General features: G+C 45.1%; 1 protein-coding gene across 2 annotated transcripts; it reads left to right on the forward strand.

Annotated features, from left to right (window-relative positions):
- Nucleotides 1-13118: 13118 nt before the first annotated feature.
- Nucleotides 13119-20996, forward strand: LOC133884934 (uncharacterized). 2 transcript variants are annotated; one of them, XM_062324544.1, is made up of 8 exons: nucleotides 13119-13946; nucleotides 15819-19122; nucleotides 19243-19318; nucleotides 19454-19527; nucleotides 19625-19690; nucleotides 19773-19862; nucleotides 19960-20136; nucleotides 20747-20996. In XM_062324544.1, exons 1-8 carry the CDS (start codon nucleotides 13528-13530, stop codon nucleotides 20780-20782), a joined length of 4242 nt encoding a protein of 1413 aa, XP_062180528.1. In that variant the 5' UTR covers nucleotides 13119-13527; the 3' UTR covers nucleotides 20783-20996. The 2 variants fall into 2 exon arrangements, with proteins under 2 accessions (XP_062180528.1, XP_062180529.1); XM_062324545.1 differs by having other exon boundaries at nucleotides 13120-13946; nucleotides 19457-19527.

A 20996-nucleotide genomic window follows, 5' to 3' on the forward strand; every position in this document is an offset into this window, starting at 1 on the left:
GTCGGGCTCCCTTGTCCCCTTCACGCGTTTCAACCGGGAGGGACGAGACCAGCTGGAGCTGGGCGATGAAAATTGCATTTGCGGTGGAGATGGAATTGGAAATGGTCCTGTCCTGTCCTGTCCTGACGAGACGATTCTTCTGCCACCAGACACCAAACAAACCGCTGCCCACATGAATGGACTCAAATGCCAGCAAGTGTCTGCTTGTAGCTTCTTCGGTTCCTCAAATTCCTTTCTACTGCTATTTCTATGTTGTTTTCTCCTTGGACATTACCAGCTTTTTATGTGAATTTGATCGGTGAATCAGTAGTTTATTGCCCGTGGGGTTTATTTGTGAAAAAAAATAAAAAGAAATGCACGAGGACGCGCCTGCAATTTGGTTGAATTCGTGCGAAGACAAGTGGTTTGTTCGTAATCAGAAGGTTTGTCAGTCGTCAGGTCGTGCATGCAACCAGGCCATCATCTGACCCCGAGTTATAATTATTTGCCGAAATTCTTGGCCGCAGACACACTAAAATACGTGCACATACATGCATGATCAGGAGGATGTCTTGCTTTCTTTCCACGTCACCTTAATTTAGTATTAAGCAAAGCCGTAAAGAAATACTGCTGCACATGACAGTGTAGGGTAGAACCAGAGGTACTACTATAATACTTCAGGCATGCATGTAGGACCTTCATGAATCATGATCACAAGAGCTGGTGGCTGGCTCCTTAACAACATGCAGAATTGTTGTACGGGGACCCAGCAACAAAGATCATCCGATTTCTTAACCAGCATTGGATAAATGTGACATTCTAAAGCATGTACAATTACTACTAGCTAGCATGCTGGAAACAAACCACACTGGTCTTTATTTAGCCAAGAAAAAATATTCACTCTTTAGGTCTTTATTTGAACTGAACCTATACACTGTGTGGTGAGATGAGAGCGGAGATGAGGGTGAGATGAGAGTGAAGAGGGCTAGCGCGAGCGCGGCTACATCAAGTGCCGTGGCTCTTCTCCAACACAACTAGTGCCCCGCTACGGCGGTGGCCAAGGGTCCGGTCACCGGACCGATCAGGAAGTGATCTCGATCGGATTTGCCTAGGGGAGGGGGGAGTCGACGACGAGCGTCATCGTTGTGACTTCCCCTCAACCCTGATTCCGAGTAGCCATGGTAGCCTGGGGATGCGTACTCCGGTGAATCTAGTGTCTCATTCTTCGCAAGGGCAAAGCTTGAGCACAACGGAATGAGATATCCTCCGAGCTCTCCGTCAGCCGAGACCTCCAGCTCCAAAACCTAAATGGCTTATTGATGCGAAGAGGAAGGCTATGGCAGCCGAGATCCAACAGGCACTGTTCGCTCCGAAATCCAAGGAGGATGCCCTCTATCCCATGGAGATGGAGGCCACGCGACCCTGGGAGGTGATCCCTTCGTCTTCGGCGTAGGTACCATGATCATCGCAACGAGCAAAGGGGGTGAATCCGCTTGTGGATTCAAAAATGGCCTAGCCTTATAGGGCCTTGGACTTGGGCTAGTCTGGACCTGGGCCTGGGTTGAGCTCTAATGGACCAGAGAATAAACCAAACAGGAAGGGCCCTGTAGACTATGGACTCTCTCTCAAGGAGATATACACTCACTCAACTGGGCCAGTACTAGAACCTTGGCTCTGGATTTCCAAGCACAGCGTCACGCTTGGGTTAGGCTTCCCAGTGACGGCGGTGGAGATATGGAGATTAGGGGCGAGGGCACGGAGAGTGAAGAGAATTAATGAGTCACCACAACTAGAGAAATCCTTTGCACAAGCAGTGCAGCAGGGAACGATGAGATGGAAGGCTAGCACCGGGCAACAAGATCGCCACGGGGAGAAGCAAAGAAAGGAGGCCAATTGGATGGAGGAGAACAATCTTTTGGAGCCAGATTTCAAGCGTGAGCAAGACCTACGAAGCAAGCTCCAAAGAGGTCTGTCCTCGTCCAGAGATCGATCTCACTGTCCCTCCCTCTTGGATCTAGAGGCTAAGGGGGTCGTTTCCAAAATCCAAGTCAAGGTTGGGACCGCGTCGGCCAAGGGGTCGTGGAGGTCAAGGCATTCACGGCGGTGGTCCATCTGTTCAGGGAGGCCATGGGCACGACGGACGCGGAGGTGGTCCACCCGAGCAAGATGGCCGAGGCAGAGGTCCATCCGACCAAGGTGGTCAGGGTGGAGGTCCAGCGACACGACGGCAAGACAATCCAGGTGCTCCACGGGAAGGGTAGGGGAATTGGGCGCAAGACCCCAAGAAGGACCCCCCCCCTTGCAAGGACCCCAAAGGTAAAACTCATAAGCCAATCACCCCAAAAGAAGAAATGCTATGTTATCACTGCCAATCAGTTGGTCATCACCAATTACACTACACCAATGAGCCGGTGTGCTACAAATGTAAAAAGCCCGATCATATGGTGGTGGATTGTCTGAGTAACAACAAAAAGTTCAAGATGTATGGTTTTGGCATTGAGTAGGGGTTCTACTCCATTAAAATTGGGAATGATAAGAAACGCACTATCCTTAGCTCCAGGATAATCATGGTGCTTCAAGGTGAAGCCACGGTGAACAAACTTGAGGAGGAGTTGAAATTTGTAATAGATCCTAAATGGGACTGGAATGCCAGGAAAATGGACTCCAACGAGTATGTGGCGGTATTCCCCAATAAGGAGGCTCTGGACACTATAGCAAGAATGAACTCAATGGAATTGAGGACATTAAAGGTTAAGTTCTCGAAATACGACAAGGATCCTACCGTGATTAACATGTTACAAACAATTTGGATAAAGATTTTTGGAATACCCTCCTAAGCTAAGGAAGAAGAGGTGATCAAGGAGATCACGTCAATAGTTGCAAAACCTTTGGTGGTCGATGAGCTGAGTTTAATCAGGGAGGATCCTATTAGAGTCAAAGTGAACTGCCTAGATCCTTAGAAGATTTGCCATTTCGCCAGGGTTTACTTTGACAGGGAAGGGTATGATAGATTTGTGATCGATGTTTTTTCTAGTAAAGGTCCCAAGGAGGGACCTAAACCAGATGAGCCTAAAGATGACGATCTCGATGAGGATGAGAGTGAATTTTATCATTCTTCTCTTTGGGAAGGTGCTGAGGCTGGATTGAACAAGACACCCAATAAATCTTTCAAGCAAAAGAAGTACAAACCTAATGAGAAGAAGGATAACCAGGAGACTATACAAGCAATGCCTATTGCCATGTTCAACCCAAGGGTGGGCGTAACTATAGCCTGGGCAGACCTTGTGACAGTGGGAAACAAACATCACATCATTGGGACCAAGGAGGTTCAATACCCTATTCACAATTAGTAAATGGGTGACAGGGGGGTCCTAGTGGCCTCTTGGTTTACAGATCAGTCCCTAGAGAAGATTGAAATTACAAGAAGGTCTGCTAGAACTCCTTATCCAGTTAGTACCTTTTGCAAGAAAGACCCTAGCAAAATAGGAAAAGACATTTAAGCACCCCAGGGTCATCTTCTTCTTGACCAACCTTTGCACTGCTCGTCGAACCACAGACGATGGAGAATGAACGCGAAGACCGGGAAACATGAGCCTAGACCAAGCCATCAGAAGAGACCTGCAACATTGGAAAGCCGCAAGATCTCTACCCTCTTGAGCATATCGGTCGTCATCCTTAATGACTAGGATAGGCAATAAGCTAATGCCACCGACAAAGTCATCGACCCGGAAGACGAATCCACCATCGCCAAAAAGCAACCTAAAGAAAGTTTTGGCGATGCAGATAAACCAAAACTCTACCTAGGGGAGTAGATTTGCCTCCGCCCTAACCATAAGGGTGAGTAGTACATACCTCCGCAGTGCGTCATCGACGACACCACTAGATCCGTGATGGAGGATCAGCTTCATGCTCTCATCACCTAAGGAAATTTCACCAACAACGCCATCATCAGAGGAGGAGCGGAAACAACAAAAGCACCCCGCTGAGCACAACAGTGAGGCCAAAACATCTCCTAACCTACCTAAAAGTAAGCAAGAAAAGAAAAATATATACACCGGTTGTTGGAATCGTAGGACCCCATCCCCTCCAGAGCCAAAGGGGCCACCGGACACGACGGCGAGCCAGTGAAAGCGGCGCCGGAAAACAAGTCACCTCGATTTCACCCTTTTTACTGTAGCAAAGGATCTAGAGATGTGGAGAGAAGTGCGAGCAAAAGGAACAGCAGCCAGCATATATGCATCCATCGAACTCACCCAGATTCGTGACCAGATGGTGAATCACTTTACGTCCTAATTCTACTTTCTTTTTCCGCCTTCTTTGTATCTAAGGCATAGATCGATTAGTTTCCTCTAAAGCAAAGGGATTTATTAAGGGACTGATGCGCGTCAGGTATCTTAAGCTTTCGATCAAATCAGCGTCTTTACACGAGAACTGACAGCAGATCACTGGGGCTGAAGATTAATTTCCAGTATGCTTACATACTACTTTATCAGCTCAGCTGTATACTGATTTGGCCAGGCAAAAAGGGACAAAATAAAGGCATGTCCAATAACGCAATTTTTAACAATGTTTCTATTTTTCAAAATCTCAGACATGTTTATGAAAAACATAAGGCGAACTCTAATAATTGAGAACAAAATAATTGTCTTGATGAAGTATCTGTAACTACTGCGTGCTCATCTCACTTATTACCCAAGTCTTTTGTCATGTCATTTCTTGTCTGTTGATTGAAGGATGGACCTGATTGAAGCATACAGACATGTGCAATTTTTGTTCACACATGCAGACAAATTGACGCTAGACCTTCATGATACAGCGACATATGCTCACTGCAGAGTAGGGACAACGCAATGGTTTGTAACTTGTAGCCCCACGGACATAGAAATGCCAAGAACCGAGAAGATCTGGCTCCATTTGATCTGTTTTTTTGTTACCTGGAGAGAAGATGGAATAGGTTGGTCCAACAGACCCATCGCGCCAATAATTAGACTACCTGCACGTAGCTAGGCACGTCCAAACTAACTCAAAACAAGAACAAGACAATTAGGTGCCAACCAACCACAACTCAAGCCAAACTCCCGGTAAAACATATTTCTATTTCTCTCAAGACAGAATCCTTGTAAAATATTGTCCCCAACCAACCACAGTAGTACTACATGACAAAATTATTAGAGGCTTATCACTACTTATAGAATTGGACTTATATATCTATCTATCACTACTGGTTTCTTACGGGCGGAAAGTGATAAGACATCACTACTGGTTCGTAGCCCGCGCAGAAAGAACCAACCATCGTGGCTTATAAAACAACAGTGAGAAGGGGAATCACTGTCGGCCGATGGCTTAAGCTAGCAGTGATGTCTAGCTGTCTTATCATTGCTGGCTTAAGTCACCGACCGCCAGTGATACTTGGACACCACTGTTGGCTGGTGAGATGAGCCAACAGCGATAATAAAACAGTGGCCCTCCTCCAAGCCCGAGCTCAGCACCGCCCCCAGCGACCTTCGTCGCTCTCACAGACGCATCACCGCTTCTGAACCATCTCCGTCCAATTCCATTGCCCGGTGAGCTTCACAGTGCCATACCCAATATTTTGTGTGCACTAGTTTGATCGTAGCCTGTTGTTAGCCCAGTGCTCCGCTGGCCACCACCGCAAGCTCGCCCACCACGCAGACAAACTTCGGGCCGTGAGCCACCTCTGTCCGAGCCAAATGCACGGTGAGCTTCACCGCGGTCTAGGGAACCTCGCCGCTCCCTTCCCTTTCACTCTCTCCGTCTGCAACGCGCCACCACCGTCGGCCTAGCTCCGCCACCGGCCATGGTCGTCGTCGGCCGTGCTTGCCACCGTACATGCCACCGCTGACCCCTCAAACGAGTTCGCCATAGTGCGTTGAGTATTTTGGTACCCCTCCCCAGACAAGCTCCACCGCCATTTGCCGCCTGTCAAAGCTGAAAAATCAAGAAAATACCGAAAGTAATATTAGTTGTATTGATAAATCGGTTGAAATAATCTATAATTTGTAGAAAAATATATAGAGCTTAGAAAAATATGAAAACTAAGTTTGTTAGTTTTGTTTTTGCCATGATCTACATGATAAAAAATACATGCATGTATAAAATGTCCACTAAAAGACCTATATTTTATTAAATATGATGTAACTTGTTAATCCATAATTAAATCTTGAAATATCCAAAATTGGTCAACCCAACTTTGTTAATCTTATTTTGTCATGCTCTGTATAGAAAAAATATATTTCAAGCATGAAATGCTTGTTTAGCACTAATTCTTGGTTAATCTTGATTAAGCCTTTTAAACATGATTAATTTCTACAAAAATTAATAAAAATCATAAAATATGAAACTAATTTTTTTAGTCTTCTCTATGTATACCTTACACAGTAAAAATATATTTTTCTATATTGAGTACTTCCCTCATGTGAGTTTGTTTAAACTACCTCATATAATTTTGAATTTAAAAACAACAAGCATGTAATTTGTTAATTAAGTGGGCAAATGAACTCCAATTCATGTCTTCCTCTACTGCATTCATAACCCCATGCACTACATCTCTAGCATATTTCATGTTGTTTGGATCACATCTCATGACATTTCTTTCATTCTCATTTTGATGCACTTTATCGTTTTTTAGAGAATGACATCGCAAAGTGTCATGAGGTTGATCCTGAGGGTGAATATGCTGTTTAATTTTGATATATATATATATATATATATATATATATATATATATATATATATATATATATATATAAGGGTTGAATAAAAAAATTTAGGGATAGCATCAACAAAAATTCATCGGATCCGGCTAACAAGGAGGAGCGCTATGTGGTTCTTCAAGGGAAAAAAAGATTATCTGAGTGGAGAATATCATTGACGAGGAAGACTATAATTAATTCGAAGTGCTACCTCCTTTTAGAGAGGACGTCGACCTGGGTCCCATGGAAGACATCGAAAAACCTCCATATGTATGCTGTGACCATAATGAAGGACGAATCGTTAAAATAAACTAGCTAAATTGTATTAATTACTATATATGAATTTGATTTAGATGCAATTATACCTCACTTGTGTTATAGAAGCTTCAATTTATAGTTTACGGTGGAATATGACTTTATTATTGAGCATATTGACTTTTGATTTTTAATGAATTAGCAATAGCACAAGCACTATTGCTATGTATTACTATTTTTAATTTTTAATGAATTAACAATAACTCTAGCATATTGCTATTTGCATATTTCATGATTTACATTAGCTATAGTAATGAGTGTATTTATTTTTAATTATTTAAAATATTTATTGATAAAATTAAGATATATAGCAAACCCTAATATAGAAACTTAGGTATGAACATATTTATTTTAATTTTTTATTGAATTAAAAAATTGAATTAAATTTTTTGCATTAGGATTTTAGGTTAACGGAATGTTCATAAACATAGATAGTACAAACTAATTCGAAAATACTTGAGCAGCGCAGCGATTTAATTGTTCGGTCTTACTTGGGGCAGGTCGTGAGTTCGAGTCTCGGCGGGTGCACGCGCGCAGCTAAAACAAATTTTTCGCACCCTGGACTTGCAGTGAAAGGGGTTTCACTGTTGGTGAACATATTCGACCAGCAGTGAAAGTTGTTTCACTACCGATTGACTTCTTGGGCCGACAGTGAAATATATTTCACTGCCGGTTGTCCTATTGAACCAGCAATGAAAATCCCCATTCACTGCCAGTCTTCATCTTGAGCCGGTAGTGAAAGTCCTCCCCTATAAAAGTGCTTGACGTCTGCGCTCTCTAACACTTAGAAATTTCCCCCCTCTTCCTAGCATATGCCCTCTGCCGAATCACCTCCCGACGCTAAGGAGCCCGCGCTGTCGTGCCCTACATCGTTGTCCACCACCACTGCTAAGGTCCACTACCCTGACATTGAGGAGCTCACCGCCTCCTCCTCGAGCACCCCAACGCTGAGGAGCCTGCGCTGCCATGCCTTGTATGTGTATGCATTCTATCTATCGACTCCTCCATGGTTATCTCTCTTTCGGCAGCCTCTCTCCCTCCCTCGTCGGCTTCATCTCTATCCTCCTCTTTCTTTAGCTCTATATATGTAGAATATTCAATTGTTCGTGTCATCGTATGCAAAACTTCAAGAAAGGGATGGCACCACCAACCACCGATCCAGCCCAGGTGCCAGAAAAAGTTGTAGTGCCGCCATCAAACATTGAAGAAGTTAGCCCAAGCCACTACCTAAATCTGGACCAAACAGACGCCTGTGGAGACGATGAGGTAATTCATAAGTAGAAGAATGCATCTGTTCGACATATTATTATATAGGTCCTTGATATTTTTTTTCGCTTATGCGCATATGCCTGATGCTCCTGAGGATCACGACAATGAGCAATCAGGAGCGACATTGTGCCTGAGGTCCCTGAAAGATGTCTATGAGATGATTTGTGATCATAGAGATCTCACCAGCAAGGGAGCCAACTATACCAGAGAAAGTTTTGGGGCCATACAAATCAGTCTGTGAGATAGCTATTAAGGATCATATGCCCATCAAGTACAGATTGTGGACTGGCGAATGAGATGATCTGCACGTGGTTGGTGATTCAATCAAGAACGACATCCCGTGGCCCTAAGATATTAGAGAGGTTCGAGTTCCCTGTAGAGACAGATATGAATGTAGTTAAGCGTAAGGCACTAATGATTATAGGCCTTTCATTTAAGAATTGGAAGGGTACACTGAAGAGAACCTATATGCAGAAAGGTACAACGCTAGATTTTAGCAAATGGCTATAAACTGAAAGATTATTAGCAAGCCTTTGCAGAGTATAAGTTGTTGGAAGAAGCACATAGTTGAGTGAAGTGAACAAAGCAAACTCGAAGAAGAACCTCTAGCCCCACAAAATCAGCAGTCGTGGGTATGTGAGAAAAAAATGGCAGTGGCAACAACAACTAGATAAACTGTGAGAGAGAGTTGTCATGCCTGAGATGGAGGACTAGAGCAAACGATCAACGCGCATTCTTCTTGGGAGCGATGCTTCTTACTCATATGATAGAAGCTTATACTTTACGACCTTCAAAGATCAGGAAGTGACACAAACTCTTGCAAAAAAAGCTTGTGTAAGCCCACGAGCAGTCTACACAAGGCTATTTTAAGCCATACAGGGATATGGACAAGCTCACCTTGGCACTGGAAAATAAGGAGCACGGTGGTCGCACATGGGACGCTGGGGTGATGGGTTGGAAATATGGATTCTCAAACGATGTCGACAGTTACAAGAGTCGAAAGAGATCCCAAGCAGAGTGAGATGCAGAACGAGAGGCATAACAAACTAGTATGATGGAATGCTTGAACAAGCGCTACAAAATGAGAGGGAACATATAAAGGAAAAGATGGCACAAGCAGTACAGCAAGCTCTCATGCGTCAATATGGTGCCATTGTGAGTGAACATAAATGACCTGTAGCCTCTCCTAATGTTGTGCGCTCTAGTCCCGTGGTCATCGGAGTAGCAATGCGCCCATGGGAGTTCTAGGAGCTGACCCGATCACTTATCATGTGGCCCTCATCACAACACGAACACCGTGTGAACTACACATTGGTGCTAGAAATATTACTATCAAGGTGGCTTCCAGCGTGGCTTATCCCCGCGGCTCATATGAATATTTTCACGGACGTATGATACCAGAGGGCTATGACGTGGTCGAAGTAGATAAGACAGTTGACCAGTACCATCATATTGAGGTGGACTACCCCGCAGAGGAGGGACGAACACTATAGGAGAAAACGAGCATACATTTATCGCATGGGAGAAGACCTACATAGTATTTCCACTAGGGACAGATACCGAGAACCTTTACCCTCCATGACACCTTGGCCCGTCGTCGCCTCAAATATCTCCCTCTCCTCAGCCATCTCATAGAAGAAGTCCACCTCTGTAGCCATCGTCTCGAATAAGTTGTGGTAGAAGTGCACCCGCTGTCAGTGCACCTTGTCCGGAGGATCCTGTTGTGGCCTTCGATCAGCTTTCAAAGTTGGTATCATTCTATGGCCTTCCAACAATGATGCAAAGGAGGAGCAAAAAAGCAGCGGCCCGTAAGCGTGCACAGGAGGAGGAGGATGAGAGGCTGGCCAGTCAGTTGTGCACCACGGAGGAGCAAGAAGCAGCGTCCCATAAGCTTGCCCAGGTGGAGGAGGACGAGTGGTTGGCCCGTCGGTACGCTATGGATGAGCACGAGAGGGTGGCTCATTAGTACGCTGCGAAGGAGGCTAAAGACTCAAACCATAGTGGCGTTCAGGTGTCTAACTTCAATGTCTTTGGCTGACGAGCCTAGAGCATAGGCACACTGCGGTCGATCAGACGTGGTCGGGTCCTCCGCTCCACCACCATCGCCCACCCCCCCCCCCCCCGGCATCCCTGGACATACACATGCCATCAGTGGTACATGCGGAGACACGATCCTCATAACGGGAGAGGTAGAGAGATATTGGACTGGCTCAACTTGACCGACTTCTTGAGGGGTGATCTGTGATAACTATTATGTATATATGTATATTTGTCGACGTTCAACACCTTCATTGTATGCCATAAATTACTATGTATTATTGAATGTGCCTTTATTATTGATTCACATTAAATATATCTCATTATATGCATATATTGAGAGGGAGAGAGACGGAGAGATCAAGGAGGGAGAGGGAAGATAGGGAGGAGAGGGGAGGGAGGCTGGAGAGACAAAATACTGCCGGTTGGGGTCTTCAGCCGTAGTGAAAACATCTTTTACTACATGTTATTTACTGCAGTCTTTAAAACTGGTAGTGAAGAAGATTTTAGAGTGATAAAAGGTTATGCAATAGTGCATGGAACTCCTAGATGGCCCAAATTGGCAACCACACCGCACACAAATACGCAATGGCGCAAGTGACGCAAGCCATGATCCATGCAGAATGCTAAAGTAATACGTAGTAGCCCAACTAACCAAGGTGTTAGCATCATGGGGACTACATGACATTGTTGTCTGGTTCATACGTCTTTTGATTGCCATTGTTTCTTTTGATTGCCATTGTTTGGGGCCATTGATTTGATGAAAGAGCTGTATAGGATTGGATAGAGTAGCAGTAGCTAGTCTATGTTTTGAAAAGGGGAGCTTTGTTAACTCTCACATTAGCCAATAAGACGAGTTCGTTAGTTTTTCTTATCTTGGAGGAACAGGAATGATGGGGAAGGGACACTGGAAAGAGGCAATGACTCGTGCCGAGGGAACAGAACACCAATGAGATCGCCCACTGGCCGTGTTTGGGCATAATCCATGGCATGCAAAAGGGTTAATTATGCAAGGCAAGTAGAAAAGCAACAACACTGATAGCATGTACTCCTGCTATGGAGTAGTCATGTACAGCTGCAACCAGATCCAGCATGCTGCATGGTTGCCCAGCAGGTTGCCTCCGGTGACGAACTGGCCGGCAATGCGTGAAGCCCTGAGCTGTTTTTGCCTGTGCTTTTTCAACGGACGCGGGCAGGGATAGCACGGGCAGTCGGGCACACGGCACACACGCACAGACATACTGGCACGCTTACAACTTCGTCTCTCGCACGCTCGCCCTGGTCTTTACTTTCTCTCGCTGTCAGTCCATCACAGCTCGCACGCGCAAGGTTTAGCGTGTAAGTAATCTCGGCCGTCCCGTCCGGTGTCATGACACTGAACGGAGAGGGGTCCCTGAGCTGACAAGCAGCACGGCAGAACGAACGGATTAGTCTGGCCTTACTTCTAATCCGTTGTGTGTTTCCAATACATGATGCATAGCGCATCTGCCTTTCAATACTGCAGATTAATCGGTTCGAATGTTGCCTACTTAACCATGAAACAGACATTTCAGGACCATGATCTCAGTCAGGGGTAAAACAGAAAGAAAAACAAAATTCTGCCTGGGCGGCTGTAGGAGACAAGCCTGTTGCTTTCAGCACGTGAAACACAAAAGGTTGGATGAACATGACATCGGTCCATTCGTATTGAATCGCCACAGAAAGGTTCATGAGCGGTTGTTTTCTGAATTCATTTTCCTGACCGATCCTCCCCACCAAACCAAACAAATCTCTGTTCCCTCTGCCCGATCAGCCACATAGTTTTCGCCCTACAGTGCCTGTTGGTTAGTACGAACCGGGCCGTGTCTCGCCATGAATTGGAGGAGCCGTCGTGCTCGGGGCGCGGTGGCGCGCCGCCGTCCGTTTCTAACCGGAGCAGCACGGCCGCGGGAACGAACAGGGGGGCGTCCATGAGCTGAGATGTTCCATGCGTGTGCATGTTTGACTCTGACGACAGCGCCGTGCTGCCGACGTGTTGAAGCTTGATGATTTGATTCGGTTGGTCCCAACAATCGTAGGCGCAACGTTCGGCAAATGGGGCAGGCCTCACGACACTGAAGTCCTCTGCTCTCGCCTAATGAAGCAATGCAAGGACTGTAGCTGACCAATTAGATGACTCTAAAGGTACATTTCTTGAGGGAACATCGTCAGACTGGAGCATGGCTCTACTCTAAAAGTAACGTGTTCAGTCAAACATTACCAAACGGAATGAGACGAGAAAACTAGCTAGTGCTTTAAAGGAGTCTCCTTTCAAGCATAACAAAATAGGAAGAATTTTGCAACCTAAATAGATTGCAATTATGTCAAGCGATGGATATTGCAAGGTTCCAAACCGTACCTACCTCCATGTCGTGACACAGTTACAGATAAAAACAAAAAAAATTGACGGTTGAGACGGTAATCTATATGGTGTGGACGATATTGCTATGCACTTACAATTATCTACGTGAAGTCAAGTCTATATATTTAACAGTAAAATCAAACGTAAAACAATAATACCTAATATTACCATGGCGTCAACAGCAAGATGAACGAGTGTAATAGGATTCATGAGCTTGCTCAATTAGAAAAAGGAAAAATTACTTTTCTTTTTTTAGCGCAATATTAATTACTGTTCTGCAAAAAAAAAATACTAGCACCCTTTTTACCGAGAACACGAATGATTGATCCCACCACCGCAAACGCAAACCCCGCCGCGGTTCACTCGGCCGCCACGGTGGAAATAAAACCAGCCGCCGTCCTCCCAACGACCGGAGGCGGAGGCCCCTTGCGCGCCGCAGCTGTGGCAGGCAGGAAGCGACAAGCGACAACGCGGTTCCGTCCTCCCCACGGCCCCGCCCGTCCATCCTCTGGCCCCCCGCGGCCGCAACGCAAGACCGGAGCAGCCCTTCACGTTCACCCCGCTCGCTCGTCCGTCGGCCCCGCTCGCACAGGCGCAGCGCCCCAAAAAGTCACCATTTTTTAGTACCAAACGCTGTCCCAAGCACCTGCCCGACCCCCTTCGCTCGTTCGCTCGCCTCCACTCCCCGACCTCCTCGGCTCCTCCTCTCGTGTCCTTCCTTCGTCGCCTCACTCCCTCTCTCTTTTTCCCCCAAACCCGAACCCCTAGTACGCGCGGAGAGGGCGGAGGTTGAGGGAGTGGTGGAACCCTAGCGCGCGCGTGGCGGCTGCGGCCATGGACGCGGCGCGGAGGGAGAGGAGGCACCACAGGAAGGCCGCGGCGGTGGCAGCGGGTGGTGTGGCTGCGGGTAAGGTCGGTGGCGGGGGAGAGGCTGCGGCAGCGGCGGCGCGGGCGGCGTACGGGGACGTGTTCGGCGGGCCACCGCGCTTCGCGGCACCGTTCGGAGGGGCGCCGCTGGACTACGCCGAGGTGTTCGGGGGCGTCGCGGCCACCTGCTCCATCCCGTACCTGCACCTGCCGCCCGCGGCCGCCGTCGGGGGCGACGACGGCTTCTTCGGCCGCGGCGGGAAGGGGGATTATGGGGAGATCTTCGGCCGGTTCGACTTCGCCGACTTCGCGGTGCCGTACGAGGACCTCTTCGGTGAGCCGGAGCCGGAGAGGGAGGAGATCGCCTCGTCGAGCGGGAGTTCGAGGTTTGTACATTTGCTTCCTCCACTACACTTGTTTTCGAGCCGTTTAGGTGAGCAGTGGCTTTTGTTTCCTTTTCGATGGTTTTCGTTTGGAGGAATGGGATTTGAAAGATAAGTTTACTGGGATTGACGATTTCCTTTCTCTATTTGGAAATGCAACTGTGTCACGTCGTAGTCTGGTGGTAGATGGCGAGGGGGGGGGGGGGATTTGTAGGCTTTTACCTTGCATCTTTCGTACTCGTAAAGGTGGCTCTTTTAATTCTCCTTTTAAAGCTGTACTCTTAACTTTGCTCGCATTCTTGAGTTTTGGGGCTCTAGAAGCTGCGTAGTGTTGGAATTAAGATAGTACTCTATGTGTTAGTTGGAGATCCATGATATATCGGTCATGTTAGGTAATAATCTCCTGGTAGAGATTCCTATATGGTCTGCCAAATTTACAAGCATTTTTTTCTCTACATGGACTCGAAAATTGAACTTTGAAGAAGAGTAGGATGAGTCGAAGAGAAATAGTGCACAGTCGCTGAAGATGAAATTTATAGGATTGGAAGGATTCTCGTGGAGCTAGCTTGGTACAGATATATAATCTTCGATGCTTCTTAAATTAAGAATAAGCTTTACTTTGGTGGCGGTCAATTTCTAAGTCATGGTGGCAGGTATTACCTGATTAGATGTTGGACGTGCATATATATATACACGATGTTATATGTTCTTCTATGGTTAGTCAGATGGTAGTATACAGAAACGGACATTCCTTGATTTGTGTTTTTAGCTCATGTGCGCAGTTTCTCTGTTTCATTCTGTTGTAACTGATCTTTCCTGATAGAGGGCACATAATGAGATAATTGTTGGCTGAGACCAGTTGTGGGCTCCATCACACCTTACAGCGCCAAAAGAGTTGGCGTTCCTCTCTATTATTTTGCGAAAGAGCAGCCAGTGATTGTTCGCAGCCAGGAGTCTGGAGTCCCTGCTGCCTCCTGAGGAAGGAACAGCTGCCACACCAGAATAGGAACCTCGGCGATGTTGTTGAAGAGGATGTGGTAGTGTTGCAAATCAGCCAGGCCAGTGCAAGAGGGGGTGGCACCGCACTTTAATACAGCCGGTTGATTTTTCGCATTGCCAGAGCATAGAAGCGTTAACGATGGGTACTCTATGACCTTGCTGGCCAACAAGCTAGATGCAAGAGGTTGTGAGGCCAGCTGACAATGCATGGGAATCAGGCTAATTTGCATCTGTATTTGGCAAGGAGACTGCCTTTTTCTATTATTTTCTTTTTGCCTTTTTTTAGGTCTCTTCAATAATGAGCAGAAGCGTTACTTGGGAGGAAGAGGATTGACTCAGGCTTATTTCTGTTTTGTGGGAAGGATGTGTGGTGGGGCTACATCTGAAATCTCTGCCGGCAGAATGTCGCATGATAGGAAACAACAGGGGTGGTCGCATTGGGTGGAAAGGGAAACCATGCCCTACTGTCCTTAGCTAACTTAAGTGACGCGATGCGGCAAGATTGTAACATATGAACATCTTGTCGTGTTGCAATTATTGTGCAAGTCGGAGACATTGTGCTTCTATGTGCTGCAGCTTCAATTTTGACAGGATGTTGATAAAGATAGTGATTGACATCAGTATGCTATAATTGTTGTATTTGTAATATTTACTGCCTGTAATTACCATCAAACCTATGCAAGTTTGTGATTCCAACAACCCAACTGCCTGTATCACCACATGTGATTCCAACAGAAATTCAGCAGCATGTTTGGTTTACCATGATTGTGTTTTAGTTTATTCATGTTTGTTCCTCTAGAATTTGCTTTGGTAGTTAAAGTGACCGAGTGCTTCATGTCTCACATAATTTACCGTCAATATTTTCATTTTTAACAGATCATCGATCAAAAAAGAATCCACCGAGCTGGAGGCTGAGCCTCCTATACTTCCTCAACATTATCAAAATCTGGATCATCGTCAACACTTCAAAGAGCATAAGTTTTCACCAATATCCTTCCCTCCAGACACAGACGGTCAGCAGTTTGTCATGTCATATAACAAGAATACCGAGAGGAGACCTGGTGATCTAGTTGAGATGACAACCTGCACAGTTGAACCTTCGATGGGCTTTGTGATTGATTCTCGCAATTTGTCACATATCCCAGCAACCAATGATGTTTCAAGAATTGACAATGGCACAGTGATCAATGGCAATAATGAGAAGAACCCAAGCTCTGCTAGCATGAGTGCGAGGAATCCTGAGAGTGATTTCGTAGTTGATCAGAAGCATCAAAGTCCATCATGGCCACCTATTTCTGGAAGTGTTTCTGCAAATGAAAACCACATGAACTCTGATAATCATTCAACATGCAGAAGTGGAACACCTCATGATCATGCATTTCTTCGGGTATCTGATATTGATGCGCAAACGCAGCCAGTCAAAGTACTTCTTAACAAGAAAGAGAGTGCAGCTAAAGGAGATATCAATCTTGTAAGCCGCAGTTTCACTCCAACTTCTTCTGCGCATACCTCTTTATGTAGCAACATGCCTCAGGCTGACAAGAAAGCTGATTCTGCTCCGTTGAATGCTGATGCCAATCCCACTTCTGCTTCAGCAGCTATGAAGGAGGCAATGGATTTTGCTGAAGCCCGGTTAAAGGCAGCAAAAGAACTGTTAGAGAGAAAAGGCGACAGTTTTAAACTTCGGAAGAAGCCAAGTCATCATAGAAGTACAAGATCTACAGAAATCAAGGCTCCTGCACTTGTAGAGGTAGATACTTCCGAACAAAAGATATCAGTGAAAATTCCATCGAAAGAAGAAAAGAATCCTGAGGATTCTTTATCAGACAAGCATAAAAAATTAAGTGCAGCCAGATTAGACCATTTTGATGACAATGGAAAAAGGGTACTTCCACTGGAGAAGCCTCAACAGACGATGCAAACCTGCACTGAGTCCTGTCAAACTTCCAGTAAACTAGAGAAATTAGGCAATTGGAGGTCGGGTGATGAATTTTATGAGCTGACCGGAGATGATCAGAAATGCGAAAGTGATAAAGCCACAGATGAGGATGATAAATGTAAGCGAACGAGTCCCATCACAAGTCTCAGCGGTGATAAAAAAATTGAAACTGAATTTAGCGCCGCAGATTCTGACTTGGACAGGTATGAAAAACTTTGGGAGGTGAATGATGTCAGGGATGTGGGAGTGAAACATGTAAATCTGAGAAAGGACAATACATCTTCAGTGGACAGAGATAGGGGGTCCGTGATTTTAGAAGCTTCTACAGAAAGTACGGCAAACCAAGAAATTCATAATTCAAATGTTGAGGGACTTGTAACACTAGAAAATGCTAAGGAAAGCCATGATGATGAGTGTGTTGAGCTTCCTTCTATGAATGATACCTTGACAAAGCAGGACTTCATCAAGGATATGCCAGATTCGTTATCAGAGGCTTGCTCGTCTGGAAACCATGCCAGTGATCTTAGGAACCTTTGTAATAGTAGTCCAAAGGTAAGTCCAGTAGCAGCAACATCACAAGAGCACACAAACAGTAAACTGGTACTTGAGGTACCATGTGATGGTGAGGTGCAATGCACTTCTGGGAGTAGTGAAAAATCACAAGAACCTCCAGAAGTATCTAACGCTGACATTTCCCAGGGAAGTAACATTAAATCATTGATTTTAGAAGAACTTGAAGGATCTTACGTATGCGATGCTTTCCCGAGGGGACCGAGTAGAGTTGAGCAGGAAGCTGAAACTTATGGGAGAGAAAAATTCAGTTTTATTTGTGAATCGCTCCTGCATAACGAAGACACTAAAATAAAGGAAGTACTCTCTGAGGAAGTAGAGAAAGTCAAAATTGAAGAGAAAGTTGGTCCATGTGCACATCCTGAAGTGACAGTTGTGGATCTGGATGCTGAGTGCCCTGACGAGGAGATTGATATTACTTTACAGAACAATTTGGCAGACCATGAAGAACCGAACATGCTAAACTTATTTGAGGTAGCCAGCAAGTTGATTAAAAGGGACCTGGATCAAGAAATGCGAGGGTCATTAGGGCATGGTGAAGTGGAGAATGGAATGCAAGAAGGACCCGATGAACTCATCTCTGATAGTGAAGGCAAAGAAGCAGAAGAAACCCCATTAGAAAATAGTGAGAGGACAGGTCCCGAAGAGGGATCAGCTCATGGTAACCAGGAGGACCAGAAGTCATCTGAAAGTACCAACAGAGGACAAAGTGATGTAGATGCAAAATTTAATACAACTGTCGATGAAGTTGGCTCTGAATCCTTTTCAGGAGCTACAAGTGATAGCACCACCAGAGTGACCATTAATTCGGAAGATGAGCCTGCTTCCTCTTCAGAAATGTATACTCACATGCAGCACTCAACGCAAAAAGATGAATCTACTACTTCTCAGACACCTAACAGGAGTGTTCCTGGTCTTGAAATTGGAGAGGTTTGCGATGGAGGAGAAAGAGTATTACCAACAGAAAGGTCTACATGTGAAGAAAGGAAGAGCAGGGCAGAACAAATGGAAGAAAAAGACACTACTGCAAGGATATCAAAGGCAGAACATGGGCCATCTCCCTTGGAGAAGAGTCATAGTCTACCTAAATCTGCTGAAGGACCCACCCCAGTTTCTGCTGAGACGTTGAGAAAAGAGGCACTTGGAGTTCTTAGGGCCAAAGAGAGGGAGAATATAACAAGAGCAGAAAGTGCAAGTGAAAAGGACAAAGGATCTTCTCGAAGAATAGATGAAGCAAAAGAAAGCGAAAGGAGATTGGATAAAGAAAGAGAACTTGCTGAAGAGAAGGAAAGAAGAAAATTGGAAGAGGAGGAAAGGGAGAGGGAACGGAAAAAGGATAGACTTGCTGTTGAAAGAGCCACAAGAGAAGCGCACGAGAGAGCATTTGCTGAAGCTCGTGAAAAGGCAGAAAAAATGGCTTCGGAAAGGAATACTGCTGCACGGCAACAGGCACCTGCAGAGGCCAGAGAGAAAGAAGAGAGAGCAAGTGCTGAAGCGGCTGCTGAAAGGGCTAGGTTAAGAGCAGAACGTGCAGCAGTTGAGCGAGCAACTGCAGAAGCTCGGGAGCGGGCAATAGAGAAGGCGAAGGCTGACAAGGCTCTCGCAGAGGCAAGAGAACGAAGGGAACGATACAGATCCTCTTTGAAGGAGAGTTTTAAGTCCACTAATCAGGTAGGTGATGTTTGTTGGTATGATACATTGTGCGATGCAGTTTAAGAACTTTAGAGCCTACTATGTAACCTTTTTAAAAAAAAAATGCTGACTAAATTTAAATCCTGGTTCTGGATGCAGGATATTCGACAGGAGACACAGTTTCAGAGGGCAACTTCTAGTAACTTCATTAGAAATCCAGATTCCATCAACAAAGGTACTTATTATATTCACAGGATTTTGTTGTAATTCATGGTTTTTAATAAAGTTTTGCATGCATTTTAAAAAAATGTTTGGTTACTCAACAGCAGTTACTAATCTTATTTTCTGCTATTTGATATTTTGTTGGCAGCAGTGGTTGAGGTTGAGTCGGCTTTAAGGCATAAAGCAAGATTAGAGAGGCATCAACGCACATCTGAGCGTGTGGTATACCTGATATTTCTTTCTGTTTTTCATTTCACTTCTTTTGTTTATTTATCAGTAGTTTGGTGACAAACTGACAATGCACATTACCTATTTTCAGACAAAAGCACTTGCTGAGAAGAACATGCGGGACCTGCTGGCTCAAAGAGAGCAAGCAGAGAAACATGTAAGACATTTACATACAAAGAGAACCTTCTCGCTGCATCTACATTTATTCATAGGATCTGGCGTTTATATTAATATTTCAGAGGTTGTCTGAATTCCTGGATCCTGAGATCAAGAGATGGTCAAATGGAAAGGAAGGAAATCTGAGGGCCTTGCTGTCCACTTTGCAATACGTAAGCCATAGAATTCCTAGCATCTTTAAACCCTTATGTGAAACATGTAAAATGATGAAAAGTAATGTTACCATTTTTGCTTCCTTTTCCCTGGCAGATTCTTGGTGCCGACAGTGGTTGGCAACCAGTGCCACTTACAGATCTTATTACAGCTGCTGCTGTGAAGAAAGCTTACAGGAAGGCAACCCTTTGTGTCCATCCAGATAAATTACAACAAAGGGGTGCTACAATCAAACAGAAATACATCTGTGAGAAGGTTTTTGATCTTCTTAAGGTATGTGCTCTGTCTATGCTGTATGTTATGGTTATTTGAAACCCCATTCTAGCCTTCCTTTCTGTTTCTGATTGCATTTCTGGAAACATTTCTTTTCTTTTTTGCAAGGAGTGCATTGTTTATAGAACTGTCTCTTTGTTTTGCAAATTTTCTGGAACCTCCTATTTATATGATGCAGAATTATGCTATTGATTGAGAAAATACATTCAAGCGTCATATTCTTGTGAAATCATGATGATACTCGCACGCACCATTATTTCCCTTGTACCTTGAGTCATGCATGTATGCCAGTGTGTCCCTTGTGTCTTCCCTGTTAATCACACCAACGCTACGCCAGACATAACTATCAATTGTCGAAGGCAATTTCAACTAAACTTTTAGAAGACGCCTCATGCAAATGGAGCTTGATGCTGCACCTTTTGCTTTGTTGGAACTGTGGGTGTTCTGAAACCGCAAACGAACCTTTAGTTGTGGAATGCTGCTGCACAAACTTCACTTCTGGACGTGCAGCTGCTACCTTTTGCATTCTTCGTTGTGCTGTGTGATAATTTTATGTCCGTAAATGAAATGAAAAGGGAAACTTTGCTCACCGGCTGCACCTATTTTGCAGGATGCTTGGAACAAGTTCAATTCAGAGGAGCGCTAGGATGGAAGCTAAGCAGCTGATTATTTTGAGGCGGGATATTCGTTAGTATTTATATTTAGGCATAGCCATATTGTTAGCTTGTTCATTCAATATTGATGTACATATGCAGTTCTAGTTCTAGATATCATGTCAGAAACAACTAGCACCAATGCTGCTCTTACTTGAATCAGATCAGTTCAGCAGAAGAGCTCCGCTGCTCCCTGTTTTACCCGGA

The sequence above is a fragment of the Phragmites australis genome, chromosome 11, assembly GCF_958298935.1.
Source record: "Phragmites australis chromosome 11, lpPhrAust1.1, whole genome shotgun sequence".
Lineage (NCBI taxonomy): Eukaryota > Viridiplantae > Streptophyta > Magnoliopsida > Poales > Poaceae > Phragmites > Phragmites australis.

Excerpts from the sequence above, each read along its gene's own strand:
- LOC133884934 (XM_062324544.1), top strand. The coding sequence starts at position 13,528 with ATGGACGCGGCGCGGAGGGAGAGGAGGCACCACAGGAAGGCCGCGGCG. Across the intron at positions 19,319-19,453 it reads TCCAGATTCCATCAACAAAG|CAGTGGTTGAGGTTGAGTCG; the intron begins GTACTTATTATA and ends TTTTGTTGGCAG. Across the intron at positions 19,691-19,772 it reads GAGAGCAAGCAGAGAAACAT|AGGTTGTCTGAATTCCTGGA; the intron begins GTAAGACATTTA and ends TTAATATTTCAG.